Below are 20,902 nucleotides of genomic sequence, written 5' to 3'. Positions count from 1 at the left end.
ACACGTCAGGAGCACATAAGCATGGTATTTGCAGCAACTTAAGGCTTGTTACCGCTCTCATTGTGAGCAAAGAATGCTAGTAGCTAGCATTTAGGTCAAATTTGTGATGTACCGCTGCTCAGTTATGAGTATGAGTTTTATACTAATAGATCTGTTTGATTATTGCTTTTATTTTAAATAAGAAAACACAATTCCAATGTTAAGTAGCTTCATATCCTCTCTTATGTTGTCTCAAAAGTCCTTAAAAAGTAGAAATGTGAACAATTTGACCAGTTTCTAAATAGTCCTTTGTGGTAAGGTTGTTTTATCAACTACTGTGTGTGCACTTTGGTTGCCACAAAAACCTCCCCACTCAGCTAGAGCCTAACCTCAGCTAGCATTGGCTAACCAGAGTAAGACCCTGCCCTTAAATCTTTCTCCATGCAAAGAATGCACTGAGAGGTCCAAGTCAAACGAGAATCTTCCTCCTCGTGCAGCTGATTGGGTTTCTTCTTTCCCCTCACTTTGTTTCTGTGTATAATAACCTCTTAATGCTGCAAACATGGAGTTCCAGTAGTGGTTTCTCTCTCACACAGATCCTGTTTTCTTCCCCCCGTCTCTCCTCGTGCACAGATCCAGCTCCTCTGTGCTCTCAGCCTGTGCAGCTCCACCCACCTGTAGATAAAAGCCAAACCCTCACCAGTGCTGCTGTTCAGCGTCTGTCACAAACTCCTTAAAAGCTCAGTGATACCACAGCAGCAGCAGCACACACAAAGGTAAGTGATGCATCATCAAGCCTTATAGTTAAATGTGTTCATTTTGATTTGGTTTTGCTTTGGCATGGTCGTCTGATTGCAAGGCAGAGACTGGATCATTTTCCTTTTTTGCCTTTTGGGATTGCACATGCAAAGGAACATGGAAACTGAGAAGCAAGTAAATGTATCATAAGACATCCTACTTCACAGCTGTGAAGAATGGGCTGAGATGTCTCCGCAGATCACATCTGACATTTTTCCCAATGCAGAGAAAGAGGGAGAAAGAAAAGAAAATCCAAAAGAGACACCTGGGAAGAATAACCTGGGCTTAAGCTTGTTAAAATAAATGCACAGTGCAGCGTCTCGGCAGGATTTAGCACCAGTTAGTGGAATGCCTTGACATTTTAGAAAGTTTAGGTGCATGTTTTTCAGGACAGGAAAAACATGCACTTTTTCCTCCTGTGTTTATGGATAAGAAGATTTGGGTGTTAAGAGCTTTCTAGTAGTAATCTGTCCCACATAAATAAGAGGAAACAGGATTTAAGAAAAAAGTCTCCTCAGCAGAACACTGGTGCTGCGGGCTGGAGACGGAAATTTTTATGCTTCATTAAATTTTCTTTTAGAAAACCTCTTCTGCTTCTTCTTTGTCTTCTTCTTCTTCGTTGTCTTCTTCTTCACTGTCATGCAGAAGTGAAGGTTTTCAGAGTTTCACACTGCAAGCCAGACTTTAAAATAAATTTTCTGATGTGGTGGTTCAAAATGACACGATGCAAAGCGATCAGACTTATTGTATCTTTATCCTCTCAGCATAGTTTAAGGACATTAAATCTCAATGTGCACCTGTCCGTAAAGCGTAAACAAATCATGTGTCCATGTTATGATCATGTTAAATATGTCAAAGATGAAGTTGTTTGGGTTCATTCAAACAATTTTACACTGCAAAAGTGGCATTAAAGCAGATTAATTTGGTGCCAGCAGAGCCGCACATGTAATGAGCTATACAGACTTGTGTGATGACTGAGGCAATAAGTTTTGTAAGTGGGAGATGTGAAATATCTGTTTTTTCTCTAAATTCATGTACCATTCTTTAAAAGCAGCACCCGTATCTAGGGTTATATATTTATATTAATAAACTACAACTGTTAATATGGGTTTTGGTAATTCAATGAGCTGTGGATATAAAGAGGTCCACACAGCTCACATCAAGATAAGATGATCAACCATTTTTCCTTAGCAATAACATGTCTGGACCTAACAGACATCCAAGAAGCTTGCATGTGTTTTTCATTGTTTTTCTAGGACTGCATTTGTTATGTTGTCAGAAGAGGAAATTTGTAATAAAGTTCAACTCAATCTGCAGATCAGTTTTAAGTTACTTAAAAAGTTTGGATTTTGAGAATGAGACTGTTTGAAGCCTCGCAAATGTGGTCAGTTTGCGTCCAAGGGCCAGGATGTCGCTGTATCTGCTCAAGTGAGCACTTGAGTTTTTTGGCCCCAGAAAAGCTTCGCCATTTAAAACTGTTACAACATGCTGCCAAATAGTAAAGAAAATGTATTTTGGTGGCTTTTTGATGAAGAGTCGCACCTCTATGCTAAATGCTAAATCTGAAGCAGCTATTAGCGTAGTTTGGAAAAAAGACTGAAAACATATATTTAAAAAACCCTTTATATGTGTCTGTAAGCAACAATGTGTAAGCAATGTGACAAAGTTCCTTTAAAAATTGCTGTAGTAAAGATTTTAAAATATGGAGACTTTTTTTTTTTAATCTTTGAACATAACCAAGCTAGCTGCCCCCTCTTGTCTTTGTACTAAGCTAATGCTCTTGCTAGCTTTCATATTTACTTTACTCTCAGTGTTTGCATCAAACTTTCATCAAAAATCACAATATTTCCCAAAATGGTGAAATATTTCTGTAACCATTTCTTACAGTGAACAGAAATCAAGCTATTTATCAGCTATTTGGCTGTATTTTAGGTCAAATTATTCCACTATTTAAGGGATACTTCATCTTGTTTGCTAGGAGTATCTGTGAGCATGCTGTGATTTCACATATTTATTACTCTGTTAATGTCTCTTGACAGCTCTCCTCTCCGAGTCTGACTCCTTTGCAGTTCTCACCTACCAAACAGGAAGTGTTTATGCAGCTCTGAGGGAATGTGCCTCTTGATCCCACAGCTGCAGCCTCTGTGATTTCAGGCCATGTGTCCAAATGGTCTCGTGCTACTGTGCAGAGTACTGCAGCCATAGAAATGTCTCAAATGATGAAATCAGGTTCACTTTATGGCAATCTTACAGTGTTAATCAAATACAGATACTGTTAATGGTTCCACATTAGCTGCTGTCCTGACACGCTTTACTTTCTTTCAAAGCCACAGGTGGTAGCTCTGTTTCAAAACACCACTTTGTAGTTCCAGCTTTAAATTTTGCAGATTTATTACAAAGTGACTCTTATCTAAACTCCTAAGTAGAAGGAGTCCTAGTTCTTATAATCCCTCATAAATAGTGTGCTGCGAAAACATCTGGAAGTAGGAAAAGGGAAGGAACATATTTTTTCCCTGAGTGGCATATTTTATGGTGTGACTGTATAACACATTAAGCTTCCCTTGGCTGTTGTCATGTCACCAGTCCAGGCGATGTATGCATGTCACATCAAGCCGTAAATGCTCCCCAGCCCACTTTATGATTGCAGTAAAATTGATATGAGTGCATTCAATGATTGATCAACTGTAGAGGTAGAGGAAACCATCAAAATGAAATTGCTGGTGATAAAACCCAAAAACAACCCTTCTCAAAGCAACATATAATCACCACCCAGTCATTTTTAAATATTAGACTGCTCCCAACCTCCAAACTACAGCAATTACTAATCCTCTGGAAGGGATCATATACCAACTCGTGCTCGTGATTTTAATATCCTCAGTACTATATTGCAAAACCATTCATCTTAACATGTTGGAAACCTTCTGTGGTTTTTGATGTCAGTTTGAGGACAGAACTTGGCATGTTTGGGTCTTTACCAGCACATTTTCAGAGGTGTATTTAAGTAGAAACACCAATAAAACATAGTAAAAGTTCTAAATTTACATTATGAAAGCTTGACAGAAATTAGAGTCTGATGTTCTTGCCATAAGCATGACTTGAACATTAACAAGCATGTGAAAAAGAGTTTTTACAGTTCTCTATGCAGTAAACTTACTGCTTTTGTAGGAATTACAAAGGTAAGTATCTCAAAAATTGTTTGCTGGTCTGGAGCATTCCGTTTTTGTCAACTCAAAGACAGTCTTCTCAGCAAATTCACCCTAAGGTCAGACCACACAACTCTTAAAGAAACTACAACAAACACAAGAAATACAGACTCTACAGGCCTCAGTTAGCATGTTAAATGTTAAAGTTCATGATAACACGATTAGAAAAAGATGAAAGAAGTGTGACTTGTTTAGTAGGGTTTCTAGGAGAAAGTGTCTTCTCTCTAAAAAAAAACACTTCTGGTGTTGTAAACCTAATGGATGGAGATGTTTGGCATAATCCCTAATGCACAAAAGCAAACAAAGCATATCAACACGAACACTTAATATCAAACGCATCACAGTGGTGGCCAAGTGATGATTTGGGTTCGTTTTGCAGCCACAGGAATTCGGCACTTTGCAGTCATTAAGACGACCATGAACTCCTCTGTATGGACTTAAATGTGAGACCATCTGTCTTTGGACAGCTAAAGCTTAGTCCAAATTCAGGCATAAAACAGGGCAATGATCCCAAGCACAGCAGCAAAATTATAACAGAATGGCTGATAAAAAAAAAACAATTAAGGTGTCACAATGGGTCAGTCAAAGTGCAGGCATGCTGTGGTAGGACCTTAAGAGAGCTGTGCATACATGAATGCTTCCAAATCTCAATATCCTGAACAAACTTTGTAAAAAAAAGAGGGGTCTAGAATTGGCCCACAATGATGTGACAGACTGTTTAAGTCAAAAAGAAAACTGTTACTTTATTACTTTATTTATTTAGTTAGTTATTGCAACTAAAGGTGCTACAAGCTATAAAATCAGTGTGCAAGTAACCTTTTGCTTTTGTAGCCGTTTGATCCATGTTTTTTAAGAGTCAGGCCTCTCCGTGCTTTTACAAAAAAGAACAAAATGCATCTAAAGGGTTAAAATAATATATATGTCATGTCTATATTATTTTTAAGACTTTTATTATTAAGTTGGGGTTTTTTTTGTGAAATGTTATATTTGACCTCATTTGCTTTCCACAGTATTTAAATGAAAACGTGTGAAGACACGAGGGGAAATCACCATTTGGTGCTATCAACTTTCCAACCACCTGTTTCGCGCATGTTTAAAATTTGCATTTTAAAAACAAAGCGAGTGGAAAATCTCCAGTTTTTTTTTTCAAATATGCACTACATCTGGATGGAAAGTTTACTGTGGACATCTGAAATGTGACAGCTGAACTTCTGTTCTTCTACACTGGGCGATGTTTCCCACTGAAATAGGAAGTAGAAAAGCACAAACATTAGTGCTTGAGTAAATATAGTATCTGATTGGAAATTGGAAAAACGGAGGCAACACAGGGTGTGCTACTGGAAATCTATTTATGCAGCTGCAGAATTCTCCAGTGGAGTCTGTGGTTTTAGCACAGTATTACTGATCAGATCTGATTATTAGCCAAACATTGTTATTACTTTTAAAAATATTCTTTCACTGGTCCATTTTTAGCACCAGCTAAATACGAGGGAGACCAAGAAAGATTGTGGCAGAGACCGCACAAAGTTCAAGGGAAAACTCTAAATCTGATGCAAGCATTTCTTTGTTGCTCTACCTATAAATCTTCCCTATTTAAATTACATTCGATAAGATCCAAACATAAACGTTCTCATCCTTTCTTCTCATTGAATTTCTTTTTCTTTAAACATGGAAACAACCTAAAGTGCCTCTTCGGTCTGGGTTGCTATTAGTTGCTGTCCACTGACATCAGATACTCTGTTTTGACAGAACTCAAAAGCTAATAGGAAAATAATTCTCCTCCCACTCCAGTTTTTGCCCTGAAATGAAAATTGTGGGCAGGCACTCTGTGACTTGTGGTTCCTACAACTGCAGGAGAGGGAAAAATATGTCAGTGAGATGGGTGATGAGGTCGGGTGGACTGCGTGGGTGTATGTGCAAGGCTTTTCAAAAGATAGAGTGAGCGGTGAGCAATTAAAAATGCATCCAGGTGCTACATCCATGCATTGTGGGATTTGAGGCTGTGTGTAGATGTGACATCAATGGCAAAAGCTGAAAGATATATATATGTAAGAAAGCAAAGTTAGCAAAGATGGAGAGATAGGAAGCTGAGCTGGGGAAGCGTTCACACCCATTTTGCTTCATTTTTTAACTCACTGCTTAGGGGGAAAGTTAATATTCTCACTATGAAGATGAGCAGGAAGAGGGAGAAATGATCAAAAAGTTACATGATGATTGAGCTGAGATGAATCAGCTGCTTAGAGTGAAAACAAAAGAGAAAAGCAGCACAGGATTGGAGAATAACAAGGAGGAAAATGGGGATGATGATGATGCACAAAACCTAGTATAAATTATGATAAACAACAAAAATAAATCTTATTATTAAAAAGCAGCCTTTGCCAGGATATCTTTTCCCCCCACTGGACTAATGAATCAAGTATCCACCCAGCCTGTGAAAAAGGCAAGTAAACAAAATAGACTGTATTGATGAACTGAAAATCTGAGTAGTAATGTAGTTTGGCACCCTCTATTGAGCCACTTGCCTCACTACAGGTCCTGTCTGATAGATATCATTATTAGTAGAGCTGTTTTGACTTTATTTTCCTATCTTGGTTCTGGATACAGTGAGTTAGTTGTTTTTGGCTTCAGGTGTGTGTTGTTGTCCTTGTCTGCAGAAACTCCAAGCATACCCACAGTGTGAGTACTCCAGACTGAGACTGTAGAAGTGGAGTGTTTTTCTTATAAAGGTTAGCATCAGCTCACATAAATTCATGCAGTGGGTCGCACGTATACTCAGGTACATTCCCCAGATGTCGTCTTGGCGCTCGTGTTCCTGTCAGCTGATTGTTGCATTCCTTTGTGTTTGTGTGTAGGAGCTGAAAAGCGTTTCCACATTACACTGACAGAATTGTTACACACATTATAGTATGAGAATATTGTGTCTTACGAGGTCAGATGGGTTTGTTTTGACCGTCCAAAAGCGATGTTCATATTTTAGTGTGTTTTGACTCAGTCTATTTAAGAAAAAAAAAAAAGGTCAGTTGAAGAGAACAACATCTGTATTGTTCTTGGGTCCGCTGGAGCTCAGGTAGTGAAATCCCCATGGCAGGGTTGTTGAAATGAAATAAAGCATGATGCTGAAGCCTGAATCATGAGCCAGATCATTTCATGCTTTCTTTATGTTAACTTCAATTCAATTCAATTTTATTTATATAGCACCAAATCACAATAACAGTAGCCTGCCTCAAAGTGTTTTACATTGCATTGTAAAGACCCTACAATAATAGAGTCATACCCTAACAATTAGATGACTCCTTTGAGCAAGCACCTGGTGACAGTGGGAAGGAAAAACTCCCTTTTAACAGGAAGAAACCCCAGACAGAGCCAGTCTCAGGGAGGGGCAGCCATTTGCCGTGACCAGTTGGGGATGAAAAGAGGAAGACAGAACAAAAGACACATTCAACAATCCTAAATTCACTTTGACCTATAGTCAAAGTTTCTATGGTGACCTGTCCAGATAAAAAGAGAGGAACCTTTGTGACACTAAGAGCTTCCTAACCCATCAGTATTACTGCATTGTTTACTTATGTTTAGTCATGCTCTTGGAAATGATGCACAGTGAAGTTTGGCATTGTTTTGCTGAAGATAGCAATGTCTTCCTAGAAATGTAAAAATATGTCTGGACTAATTTTCTCACGTGACATCATGTGCACAATGCTTGAACGTTGTCCACCATATTGAACTATTGCTATTAGTGTACTCCCCAAATGGTTGGCAGTGGTTTCCAGGGATTGCTGGCTGTCAGGGGAAATCGAATGCAAACAAGGTGCACCACCAAGAACCTCATGGTGATTGCTTTGATTCCTAGCAGGTTGTAACGGTTGCCTATAGTTTTTCATGTTTGTAGTAAAGCTTGAAAAAGTATGATGCACCTTTTTTAAAAAGGTGCAACGTTTAATTTGAAGGCCAGCAGTCTCCATTTCCAGTTTCTTTTGTGGTTTTCACTGTTTCACTATAGCTCGGAGTGTAGCCAGATGGTGCTTGCCATCATGTCCATCACTTCCATTCCAACTACAACTGCAACAATATATGCTAGCAACCAAAGCAACCAGAAGGACGTTTTTGCCAACCAGTTGGAGAATTTCCTCTAGCAACAAGTTGCCAAGGAGTTACTGTTGTCTGTAAGCTTGCATACCTACACTAGGACTTCATTACTTTCCCTGCAATTGACATCAAGTTCTAGCAGCTACTCACAACCAATCAGGGAGTACTTATTGTTTTCCTAATGACTAGTGGTTGCCAGATGGTTGCAGACCAGTCTCTAGGCTTGTGTAATGGGGCCTTGTTCACTTCATCCACTTGATCCTACATTGTGACCATGATTGCAATGCATCCAAAATGTTGGATAAGTTAACACCACACTGTCAGAGGATGTCTGGAAAACCTCAGTACATATTCCATTCATTTGCTTCCGCTTATCCTTTTCAGGGTCATGGGGGGCGCTGGAGCCTATCCCAGCTGTCATGGGGCGAGAGGCGGGGTACACCCTGGACAGGTCGCCAGTCTGTCGCAGGGCTCAGTACATATTGTTTAGCATTAATAGAGCTTAACACTTTATTTATAAATGTATAAATATTTGAAGTATCATGGTTGTACAAGGCATACACAAGGTACTGATATCTGAACATGGACAGAAAAAAGCTCTGCCTAGTTGTTACCGCTTCACATTACTGTACACCTCAACCATTTTAGGCTCGAGAGAAAAATTCCAATGGTTCCTGAAAGATGACAATTATTTTTTTAATCTTACAGCCAAAATGACAATATGTCCATTAGGCCAGTATAAATCCTGCTCAGTTAGTTTCTGGATATTGTTTTGAAATTGTTTTAGAATTCTGGAGTTTTTCCATTGCATTTGGATTTGTTCACTAACAATGGTCTCAGCCATTCAGCATTAATTTGTAGCCTTAACACTTGCACACAAAGGCTTCTCTGTCAATGATCAGTATGTATCATTGGTGTTGAAATTTCAAAAGTTTGCTTTATATCCTGCAGCACAGTTAGTTTCCCACTCTTATTGGAAAAGAAGGACCCTCTGTTTAAAGTACAAAAGCCAAGCCCGACCACAGGCAATTAAGACTGGCACCCGTGTCTATAAGCAATGACATGCCTCTGTTCCTCACCGTTTGTTTATCAAGCAATAGATTCCCCACATCTGGAATAAGTCAGGAGAGGAACCCAGAGGAGAAATGGAAATGTGATTATTTCCAAAGCCAATCTAGAGGTGATAAAAGACTGGTGGCTCATCACCAGGCAAAGCCAGCTGCGGTTGTATGTATTGGCAAAGAGGCTGAGAGGAACCAGCAACCACAGTAGGCTGAGTAGTCTTTGTTGCATGAGATTGTCATCGAGTGCCGGGTGTGGAGGTGTCTGAAGAGATTTCATCAAAGCTGAGGTCATGCACAAGATGAAAGTTTAAATCATAGAAGGGATTCTAAGTGGATTCTATTTGGTTGTTGTTGCAGAGAGGAAATATTTATTGTCAAGCTATTCGTTCAGGGACACAGCAAGACCATATTGTGTTGAAAAAAGATGTTTGAGAGTAGTTGTTTTTCATCTGCAGCTTTTGTCAGGTTCACTGTGAAACATAATTGTGAATGCATAATGGTCATGCCTAGTTTCCTGACTAGACTAAACTCTTCAGTTTGTCCAATAATTTTGTCAGAAACAATGATTGTGTCGTGAAAGTGTCATTATTAGAGCGTGTGCTTTTACTTTAAGCACCTCATAACTACATGCTTCTTGATAAAGAATTGCAAACCTTTCGTTGTGCCGGGAGAAGCTGTTCCTCTTAAATCTTAAAACGAAGGTGGAAAGCAAATACATGAGAATTTTACTGCAGCCGCTGTGATGGGAAAAATGTAATAACCCAGATCAAAATGATTCAGGTTTCTTTATTTGTTTTGTTATAATGTTTGCCACGCAAGGTACTCAAGTATCAAAGCTAAACACTGAGTGCAATGTCATTAGAATTCAATACTTATTGCAATTTAGTCTGTGGTCTAGACGCTCCAATTGCTTTCCCATTAAACCGTCTGTAAACCAAAAAATGACTGATGATATCGACCGTCTGTAAATAAAGGCTAGCTGTATAATTAAGGGCAGCTACCCTGACAGCGTGACACAATCAGTTAATAAGCTTCAATAAACTCTTCAACTGTATCACAGCACCACAACACTGGTGTAGAGTGGACCGTGCTTGCGTTTTGATTCGGATGTTTGTGTGCACTTGCCTGTATTGAATGTCAGTTGTGTTCATTTCCATAATTTGTTATACTATACTTGCCACTTGGAAAAGCCATTTTTAATCTCAATAATACCTTTTATCTGGATAAATAAATTTTATATATTGTATAAAACATCTGCCACAACATGTCCTACCAAATATTGTCTGTTGCCACCTCTTCAAAATTTGGCTAGACATGTGTATACTTTATACAAAACAGTCGTAGTGTGTATACAGATGTGCCTAAAAAGTGGCCGGCCAGTGACAGGTGTACTTACTGAAATGGTCTGCTAGGTGTACCCAATAGTGTTTAGCCACAGGTGTACCCAATGGGGAGAATAGGAAGGAATTTTTATGATGTTTTTGCAACAAATTGTTAATTAACTGTTTGAAAACGGTAAAACCTAAACTAAAACTGCATAGAAACAGTCGCCTCACAGCTGATTTTTGCTCACTATGACAAATGGTGTGGGAGGCAATGCCAAGGAAGAAAAATAATAATAAAGAACTTAGCCGAGCATAACATGTACTTGGGTTGTTTGCTTTGCAGCAAACCCACCAGTTAAAACTGGGTATGTTTTTGTATGCTTTATGTCTCTGAGCCATGAAGAGTGGCATATCCTTGGAGGTCCTCTTTGTTATTTCCTTGCCAAACATGTGTTCCTTTTTTGTCTGCAGAGCGAATTCCCAACGTGTGAAACCATGTTCTGCTTAGAAGCTCAATATTTGAGGATCAGTCTCCTGCTGGCTTTATAGCTGAAAAAGATTAAACAAGTGACTTTGCTCCAAGATTGAATGTTTGGAGATGCACGAAAAGCAAAAGATTGTCTCGCCTAAAATGTGACATTAAAACGCTGACATGACTGAAATCCAGTCAGTTGGCAAATCGTTTTTTATTGAAGCGGTCTGTTCTTTTTTTCTCTGGAAGAAATTCATTAAAAATGTAAAACAGCAGCTGAAACTCTGGAATTTTAATGACTATTTAAATTAAATGTTCCAACAGTGAGTTTTCAAATATTTTGTGCCTAAGGGTGGATTTATGGAACCATTGCATAGGTCTTTGAGTACACAGAGGAAAGGACTATGGGTATGCAACCAACACAGAACTGCTTGTGTGCAGTCCTCCAAAAACAGCCCAGTAGTGCACTGGTAGAAACATTTGCTCACGACAAGGAAGACGCATGAACAAATATAAAAAGGCATGCATAATGGCTGCAGTGGTCCCACTTTCACTGTATTTAACACTTTGTTCCACATTCTCTTTCCTCCATGAACCAGCTGCACAAATGTAACGGGTGCTTCCCCATGTTTTGACTCAGGTGGTTTCTCTAATTGGGGTGATATCTCTGTAACTTGTCATAGACCTTACCCATAGATTTCCATGTATTTACGTATATGTTTGCCCAAGTTAGCTTTAGCCAAACAACAGAGCATTTGGGTAACAAATATATGTGAGTGCACTGACATGAAAGAAACACAAAGTTTGAATGCTGAGGAAGTTTACTTAAATATTAACGATATCAGTTATCAGTTATTTATGCCATATGGGTAATAGACGGTCAGTGTTGATGGGTTACATTAGGGTAGTAGCAGCAGCAACTGCTTCATAATAATGCTTTCCAACAGCTATACACACATGGCACTTTCAGTTGTTCTTCAATTTTTTACTTCAGGTGTTGAATCTAAAAATTGAACCAAATATATAGAACCACCAACCAGTCTTCTAACAATCTTCCTTACAGGCTTTCCTATTACCTTGGTCTTCCTGTGACCACTATGAACTTTAAACACAAAGAAATAGTTAGATTAGGGGCAGTTTGCGTATATAGCTGTATTTTACCTTGTTAAATATTTGGGGTTCAAGCACAAACCATAAGTCTGAAAAAGTTTCATAAATTAGGTGTGTTTGTTGTTGCTTCTCTCTGAGGTTTAATCCACAAAAGGCAAAGAAATAATGAGTGAACTGATCCTCCACAAACAGGGGAGGCAAACAAACCTAAACAGACATTTTCATCCCAAATGTTTTGCTAGTTCTGACAGTTAGTTACAGTCAGTGATATTAAAGGCCATGTTCTTCTTTGAAAAACAAAAAAGGTGATACAGAATTCATTACAATTTGTCATTCAGTTATGATCATATCAGTTCTGAAGCAAAAGTTCACTTCAGGAGTGGTTGTGAATCAGTGTTGCAGTGTTTAAGTGTGATCTTTTTTATTCTTAATGTTGTTGTTTTTTTAATTAACTTTCAGTTAACTGTGAGTTTTATGGCATTTAGGTTTTTCTCTGAACATTTCATTGTTGGTATTGTGCTTCAAACTTTAACAGCTCTCATAAGAACAGACTCCACAGCTTCAAGCAGTCTGACCTATTTGACCGGACTAGAGTTTCACTCTTTCCTTTCAAAATTAATCTCTAGTCTATATGTGCTGTTTAATCACATATTTAAACTGGTTTTCTTGAAGCATTTAGATCCGAGACTTGATAAATTACCAAATTCTGATAAATATCAAACCCAGCTTCAGTAAGCTTTAGCTTTAGTACTTCCAGGCTACACTTGAGGTGTTCATTCATAGAGCTTTTCACTGTTTACTCTCACTGTTATCCTTCAAAAACTCAGTGAACGCCTGAACTTAGAACCTCCAAATTTCTCCAAACTGACAGTTAAGCTTTTGACTGTCCAAACTGACAAGCAGTCCTCAAACAGTAACTCCCCCTTTTAAAGTTTTTTAATTAGCCTTTTACTTTACTTTATTTTTTATTTATATAGCACATTTAATAACAACAAAATGTTGACCAAAGTGCTGTACAAAGATAAAAATTACACAGTAACAAATGACATCAAAGATAAAAGATAAGAATGATCTCACCTTGGATAAGAGCCTCAATTTTAAAAAGCACCGCTGTACAACAGAGTTAATTTGTTTCTTAAAAGTAAACTTATTATCCAGTATAACCCCCAAATTTTTTGCATGCGGTTTAACAAAAGGTACTAAACTGCGCAGGTCAAGATCTGGGGTACTGGAATTACAGCTTGGTCCAAAGATGATCTTTTTTTTTTCCTTGTTAAAATTAAGAACATTTACGCCATTCAAGTCTTGACTTTATCGGGACACTGAAATGACAGAAACGAGAGCTTAGAAATAGGTCTAAAATTTGCAAGGACAGAGGAATCAAGATTAGGTTTTTTGAGGTTTTTTAGACTTTTAGGCACCAAACTGCAAAAGGTGCTGTGTTATGTGTGTTGGTATTTTGTAAGCACAGTAGTTTGAATGTTGAATGCACAATGTAAAAATCGTCTGAAGCACATCCAAGACTCTTTCTGTCTTTGAGTGCTTTTTAGTAGTTTTTTCAATTACTGGAGATCAACACTCACACAGACTCGAACTTGAACTCTAAAGACTTTACTGAAGACTTTTTACATGCTAAGCTATTATGTTGCCTCTTGGCTTATCTCAGGATCAAACTTATAACCTTGAAATATGTAGATATTGTTCAATAACATTATGAGGCTTTTAGAAAATGGTGGAGAGAAGATTCTGAAAGCTTCTGCTGGTAGTTTTCTCTAGCAATTAATTATTTGATATTGAAATATGTATATAGTTAGATGAGAAGTGCAGTCACTTCACTGTAAGTGGGTCCTTGGTTTATGTCCACTAGTCAGCTGGGGCCTCTCTGTGTAGAGCTTGCCTGTTCCCCCTGTTCCTGTGTGGGTTCCCTCCCACAGTACAAAGATTCTAAACTGGCTGTAAGTGTGCATATCTGAATGGGTGTCCACATCTCAATGTTAACCCTGCAGTAGATGGCAACCTGTGCAATAGCTACTGCAACATATTCAAATCAACCCTAACATCTCTAACATGCTGATTTTGCAGAGAAACTAGACACATAAGTATTTCCATTCTAAAAATAATCCCCTGGAAACATCCAGCCAACACAACTTAGCTTTCTTTTTAGAATAATTGCTCTAAAAAAATGTAAGCAAGCCTTCAGTTATTGCAGCTTTCCAAAATGTTTGATCTCTTTGGTTCGGTTTCAGGACACACAAACACTGCAGCTGAGGAAAACATGCATTCACCCATCAGTGTTTATTTTCACACAGTGCTTTTGGCAGTGCTTAGCTGATCTCCTTAGCGCAGACATGTTTAAAGAATTAAAGATTATGTTTAAAACTGGCCACATCCCCTGTGGGGCCTCTTAATTATAATATGTATGTGTGAATCACTTCAAGGATGTGGGAGGCTTTTACACAGTGTTTCTGAAAAGATGTCTAAGCTAGGTCACATATGTGCAGTGGAGGGTTTGGGTGATTTTCTTTGGTTTGACAAGTGAATTTTGTAAGCTCTTGAAAGCTGGCATTTGAATTCATCTATGTACCAGTATGGTTTAAGAGCATGGCCATAAACTATTAAGAGGCTTAATTATTATTATTTTCTTCTCTAAATAATTAAATGCTGTTTGCACAGCATTTATCCCATTGATGAGTAGCACAAGACACCCTAAATGACCAAACTCTATTCACATTAATTAAGTAAATTACCTAGAAGTAAATACTACATTCAGCACGGTGGTACGGTGGTTAGCACTGTTGCCGCACAGCAAGAAGGTCCTGAGTTCAATTTCACCATCAGGCCAGGGTCTTTCTGTGTGGAGTTTGCATGTTCTCCCCATGTTTGCGTGGGTTCTCTCCAGGTACTCCGGCTTCCTCCCACCGTCCAAAGACATGCAGCTTGTGGGGATAGGTTAATTGGATAATCCAAATTGCCACTAGGTGTGAATGTGAGTGTGAATGGTTGTCTGTCCCTATGTGTTAGCCCTGCGACAGACTGGTGACCTGTCCAGGGTGTACCCTGACTTTCGCCCTATGACAGCTGGGATAGGCTCCAGCGCCCCCCACGACCCTGAAAAGGATAAGCGGAAGCGAATGGATGGATGGATAAATAATACATTCATTATACAAATATATGTATCAATGTCAACCAATAAAGCTGTTTACTTGTGATACAAACTGTGAAGTTTATTTGCTTTTACAAAACAGCATTTTCTGTATTTTATGGGAAGATGTGAAACTAATTGATATTCATCTAAAGAATCAAGATACCTTCAAGATACCCTCAAGGATACCGCTAACGAGATATATAGATATGATATGAAGATAGATATGAAGATCTTTCATGTGTGTAGATGCTTTCATTTAATTTCACTGAAATTTTTATATCTGTCTTATAGTTCCACTTTTTGTTTCTCAATTGCAGAAAATGGTGGCCGTATCCCTCCATTCTTTCTATCTTCTCATCACAGTGTTACAGCTATGTTTATTATACCTTGCTCATGGTGGGGTGTATTATGGACATAAACAGCCACCCCAACAGCCCCAGCCATTGCCACAATATGATGCATATCCACAGCAACAGTTTCTGGAGAATGAGATGCCAATACTTCCTCAGTATGGACAAGAGTTTCCTCAACCGCCATTGCACATGGGTAAAGAGAGACCACTGACAAATGGCAAAGGTGAGTTCAATATGTTTGTGAAAAATTACTTTTAGCTCCTGCATCTTGTCTAATACCATAATTAATAAACTAACAACCTGCTGTAAAACAGATCAAATACGTCAATGGGTCCTTTTTACATATTTATCTATATATTCTTTTGGGTTTTTTTGCCTGTCCCATTTGGCTCTTTTGCCATCAGAATTATTGTCTAAAGGCAAAGAAAGATGCCCAAATCGACCAACCCAGCCTTGCCGTATTGGTCTATTTGATTCGCCTTTTGTTGTTTATTTTATTTTAACCTGCTAAATAAAGGACAGACTTGACTGGGGAAAAGAAAGGGGAGAAAGAAAGAGGGAAAGAAAAACAGTGGGGAAGAGGAATGGTGATAAAGGGCAAAAAAACAAAAACCAACAAAATAAGCAGACAAAAAATACATATATCAATCACCTGGATCACCTGTTGAGAAAGAAAAAAGAGAAAACAAGCAGAAAAAAAGAGAGCAATATAATAAACAACATCATTACGATGATCTATGGGAATATAAAAGTAAATACTAAATATTACAAATTATTGTGCAGCACGTAAGATCGACATCGACATATTTATCTGTATATTCCAACATATGACATGAACTAAATTCTTAGCTTTTTTGCATTGACTAACTAACACCTTTTTACTAAAAAGTGCCTTCAAATTCCATTATAAATACAGGGGAGATGGCGTAAAACTGACAAGATATTAACTTAAGTGCACTGCTACAATAAATTAATTATTTACATGGAGCGCTCCCTGGTTTTTAATTTTCTTTCTTTCTTTTTTTTTTCTTGTTTTTTTTTCCTCCTGTGCTTTTGAGACTTACTTTACAGTAGATTCATTATGTCTGTTTTCATTATTTCAACAGCACTGTAAATAATTGTTTTAGTTCATTATTAGTTCATTTATTTATAATTAAATGACCTAATAAGGGGTCATCCATTTTCAGATGCAGTGAGTAGTAACTGTATTAAATTTTTTTTAGTTAACATCGATCACTAACTACTGATAACCAGTGTTGGGGAGTAACGGAATATGTATCGCCGTTACGTATTTAAAATACAAAATATGAGTAACTGTATTACGTTACAGTTACCGTTTAAAAAGGTGGTATTCAGAATACAGTTACTTTGTTGAAATAAAGGGATTACACGGCGGTCTTTTCCTGTTTCATATGTTAGGCTATCCCCTCTCTATTTTTGGTAATTCCACACCGGTGGAAACCCAAACAAAACACACATTAAGAGGCTCAAATGCCTGTGTCTCAATCTCGCGTCTCATAATGACGTGAAGAAATATTTTTTAAAATGATTTAATATGAAGGCAATAGGCCAGAGTATTAAAGGCATAGCCCTAAAGAATGTAGCCTCATGGGCAGTGTAGTCTGTGCTGCAGGGAGAATGGACTGCCATACCCGTTATGTGTCTGTGAGCGAGGAAGGGAGAAAAAGGTGAGTGGAAAAGTACGAGTTGTCACAGAGCAGAAACATGTAAACAGTTTCTGCTCTGTGAGCAGAAACTGCATGTAAATATAATAATAACCACTGCAGCCAAAAAGAGTGCCTGACGAGCTCAGTTGTAAGTATGTTATTAAGACTCCACTGTACACTGTGTTCGTGTTTTCCTCCGAAACAATAAGTTCCATTGGAGCAGCCTTTCAACCCCTCTCTTTCTCTCGCTAGCAAAGCTGACCCAGACAACAAAGTAAAGCTAGTTTTCGGCTACGAGCCCAACACGGAACCCGACGTATTAGCCAGAGGTCCCTTTACTATGGTTCAGAGCCACGGACCTGTTTTATATACGCACCGAATAGTTTTCTATACGAGATGACTGCAAAAAGTGCAGCCGTACCAAATATCCACCCTACTGGTACTCATTTTATATTAAGATTTAAAAATCTAGTTGCTATTGGTATGGCGAGTAACCATAATAGTAATAGTAATGTCGCAAAAAGCAATAGGACATTCATGTAGTTGTAAAAAAGCATGATAATATATTAAGTAATCCAAAGTATTCAGAATACGTTACTCTCATTGAGTAACGTAACGGAATACGTTACAAAATACATTGTGGGGCATGTATTCTGTAATCTTCCCAACACTGCTGATAACTGATCATGTCAGATCATTATTTAGTGGGTCAACACTTACCTCTTTTAGTATTTTCCTTGACAGGACAAACCTTTCCCAGAGGAGCTAAAGGTCCACGCCCTCCTGTTCCAGGGGTAAAAGGTCTCCCAAAGGGACTGCAAGGAATTCAAGGTCCCCCAGGGCCAACAGGACCACCAGGACCACAAGGCCCTCCTGGGCTTCCAGGACAGGGATTGCCAGGTTTACCAGGAAAGCCAGGCCCTCCTGGTCCTTCTGGCTACCCAGGAGTTGGAAAACCTGGTATGCCAGGATTGCCAGGAAAACCTGGAGGACCTGGATTACCAGGATCAAAAGGTGATCTTGGTCCTAATGGTGATGTAGGCGTAACTGGACCTCCTGGGCCTCCAGGACTTCCAGGTCCCTCAGGACTCCCTGGGATTCCAAAAGCAGGAGATCAGGGACTTCCAGGACAGCGAGGTCCTCTAGGGGAGCCTGGCCAAAAAGGTCTGCCTGGGCTTCCTGGTCCTCCAGGCCCCAAAGGAGACAAAGGACTTGGTATACCTGGTTTTCCAGGCTTGAAAGGGCCTGGTGGGCCACCAGGTCCACCTGGACAGGTGGGCATTGCTGGCATTGGTAAACCTGGTATGAATGGTCTTCCTGGACATCCAGGAATACCAGGAAAGCCTGGTTCTCCTGGAGAACCAGGACTGGCAGGGGCACCTGGTGAAAGAGGCCAACCAGGCGTACCAGGTGTACCAGGAATTGGAAAACCAGGAAAAGATGGTTTCAGTGGGCACCCGGGGGTATCTGGAGGGAAGGGGGAACCAGGTCTCCCTGGTTTACCAGGGAACCCAGGCTTGCCAGGTTATGGTACACCAGGGTTTCCAGGACCTAAGGGTCATAAGGGACATGCTGGTCTTCCTGGAGCACCAGGTCCAAAAGGTGATAAAGGTCACCCAGGTCTCACAGGTGTCATTGGTCCCACTGGTTCAAGTGGAATACCTGGCCCACCAGGTCCAATAGGCCTTCCTGGTAGTCTTGGCTTCCCAGGATTAAAAGGAGATGATGGTGTCATAGGACCAAGAGGAAATCCAGGAGTAAAGGGTCAGACAGGTCCTCCAGGGATTCCCGGACAGCCTGGTAGATCAGGAGAGGGTGGACAACCAGGACCAAGAGGCTTACAAGGGTCCACTGGCCCAAAAGGAGAAGCTGGTGTTAGGGGTTTACCTGGTGCCCCTGGTGCTGCAGGATTAACAGGAACAAGAGGAGAAGGAGGACAGGCTGGAGAGAAAGGCCCCCAGGGGCCACAAGGTATTCCAGGGCTTGCAGGACCAGGGGGCCCAATTGGACCCCCTGGGCTTCCTGGACGAAAAGGCGATGCAGGCTTACCAGGTAAACCTGGCTATCCTGGTGAGGGAGCCCCAGGACCCCCAGGTCTTGTTGGTCCACAAGGTAACCCCGGTCCCAGTGGTCCTCCTGGATTTCCAGGGCAACCGGGACAACCTGGACCCCCTGGACCTCCTGGACAACCTGCTACATTTCCTGACCTTGGACAGATCCTTCCTATGACTGGCCCATACAGTGGCCAAAAACAAGGTTACAAGAACCCAAATGGAGGTGAGATTGGTGGAAATGGCCCTGAGCTGCCTGCATTCACAGCTAAACTCACAAATCCATTCCCCCCTGTGGGTTCCCCTGTCATCTTTGACAAACTCTTGCACAATGGCAATCAGGACTACAGTCCTCAGAATGGTGTTTTTACCTGTAGCATACCAGGGATCTACTACTTTTCTTACAACGTACACTGCAAAGGAAGTAATGTGTGGGTGGCACTGATGAAGAATAATGAGCCAGTTATGTACACTTATGATGAGTATAAAAAGGGATTGCTAGATCAGGCTTCAGGGAGTGCTGTACTCCCATTAAGAAAAGGAGACACTGTGCATATACAGCTACCATCGGAGCAGGCAGCAGGACTTTATGCTGGTCAGTATGTCCACTCCACGTTTTCTGGATACCTACTGTACATTATGTAATAAAATATAAAAAAGGTGAGAATAATAGCACAGATCTGACCATAATGTAAGTAAAACTACTTAAGTCACAAGGTACAATGTAGGTCAAGTTAAACGGGTTACATCGAGAATTGGGAAGATCTTCTTTAGTTCTTACTGTAGTTATTATTATTATTATTATTATTATTATTATTATTATTATTATTATTATCATTATTATAACAACACTGTATGTACCACAACTGTATTTACTTACAAATAAATATCAGAAAGGGAAGTTATAAAACCATGGCCAAAATTTGTATATAAATGTTATGATAAATCACTTGGCTTTTAGCCATTCCATTGTCTTAATTACACATATATTATTATATTCATCTACAGAGAGTATATCATGGCTTCTGATAACTCCTCATACAGTGCAGATTTACATTATATCTTCTTTTTATTCACTTGACAGGACAGCAGTTTCTGTTCTACAATTATAAACCACATACTGGGCATGTAAGAACCTATCACTTTATTTTTCTTAGTTATAAATTACAGTTGGGTTATGTATTAGGGTTCATCATGTGATTATTAAATTATTGTTAGACTTTTTTTGTTTTTTGTATTGTTGAGCTTTTTAATATGAAAAGATATTCATATGCATTTTACCACACTTATTCACTTAACAATAACATAACCATTGGCTATTTTATTAAATTTCACACCAGTCCCACACAGTCCAAAACAGAACAGCAAAAAAATATACATGTTTGTTTTGTCCACAGTAGTTTGATTTTTCCCTTTGATGTCCTTTTTTTTTATTTGTAATAAATATAAACTGAAAGGTATGTGTGAGTTTGTCAGTATTCTCTGTAATTTATTTGTTTGACTACTGATTACTTGGATTTGTCTTGTGTGTTGAACACTAAATAGAGAATTCATTCCAAAATGCAGGACACATAAAATAGCAATACCTATTCATATGACTGTGCCACTTTTTTTCTTGGGTTGTTTGGGTGGGGTTTTTTTTTTGTTTGTTT

The 20,902-nt window shown here is 39.2% G+C and overlaps 1 protein-coding gene across 1 annotated transcript; it reads left to right on the top strand.

Moving 5' to 3' along the window:
- The first annotated feature begins 440 nt into the window (after positions 1-440).
- Positions 441-20,522, top strand: LOC120736030 (collagen alpha-1(VIII) chain-like). Its single transcript, XM_040035997.1, has 3 exons — positions 441-755; positions 15,497-15,755; positions 17,944-20,522. The coding sequence occupies exons 2-3, from the start codon at positions 15,500-15,502 to the stop codon at positions 19,893-19,895; spliced, it is 2,208 nt and encodes a 735-aa protein (XP_039891931.1). The 5' UTR covers positions 441-755; positions 15,497-15,499; the 3' UTR covers positions 19,896-20,522.
- Positions 20,523-20,902: the final 380 nt, after the last annotated feature.

Source organism: Simochromis diagramma, unplaced genomic scaffold (genome assembly GCF_900408965.1).
Source record: "Simochromis diagramma unplaced genomic scaffold, fSimDia1.1 OVJJ01000411.1, whole genome shotgun sequence".
Taxonomy (NCBI): domain Eukaryota; kingdom Metazoa; phylum Chordata; class Actinopteri; order Cichliformes; family Cichlidae; genus Simochromis; species Simochromis diagramma.
The sequence above is the reverse complement of the archived record's forward strand: the minus strand, read 5'-3'. Positions and strand labels throughout refer to the sequence as shown.

Bases quoted from the DNA above. Each gene is read 5' to 3' on its own strand.
- LOC120736030 (XM_040035997.1), top strand. From the start codon at position 15,500: ATGGTGGCCGTATCCCTCCATTCTTTCTATCTTCTCATCACAGTGTTA. The intron at 15,756-17,943 runs GTGAGTTCAATA...TTTCCTTGACAG, and splicing joins ACCACTGACAAATGGCAAAG to GACAAACCTTTCCCAGAGGA.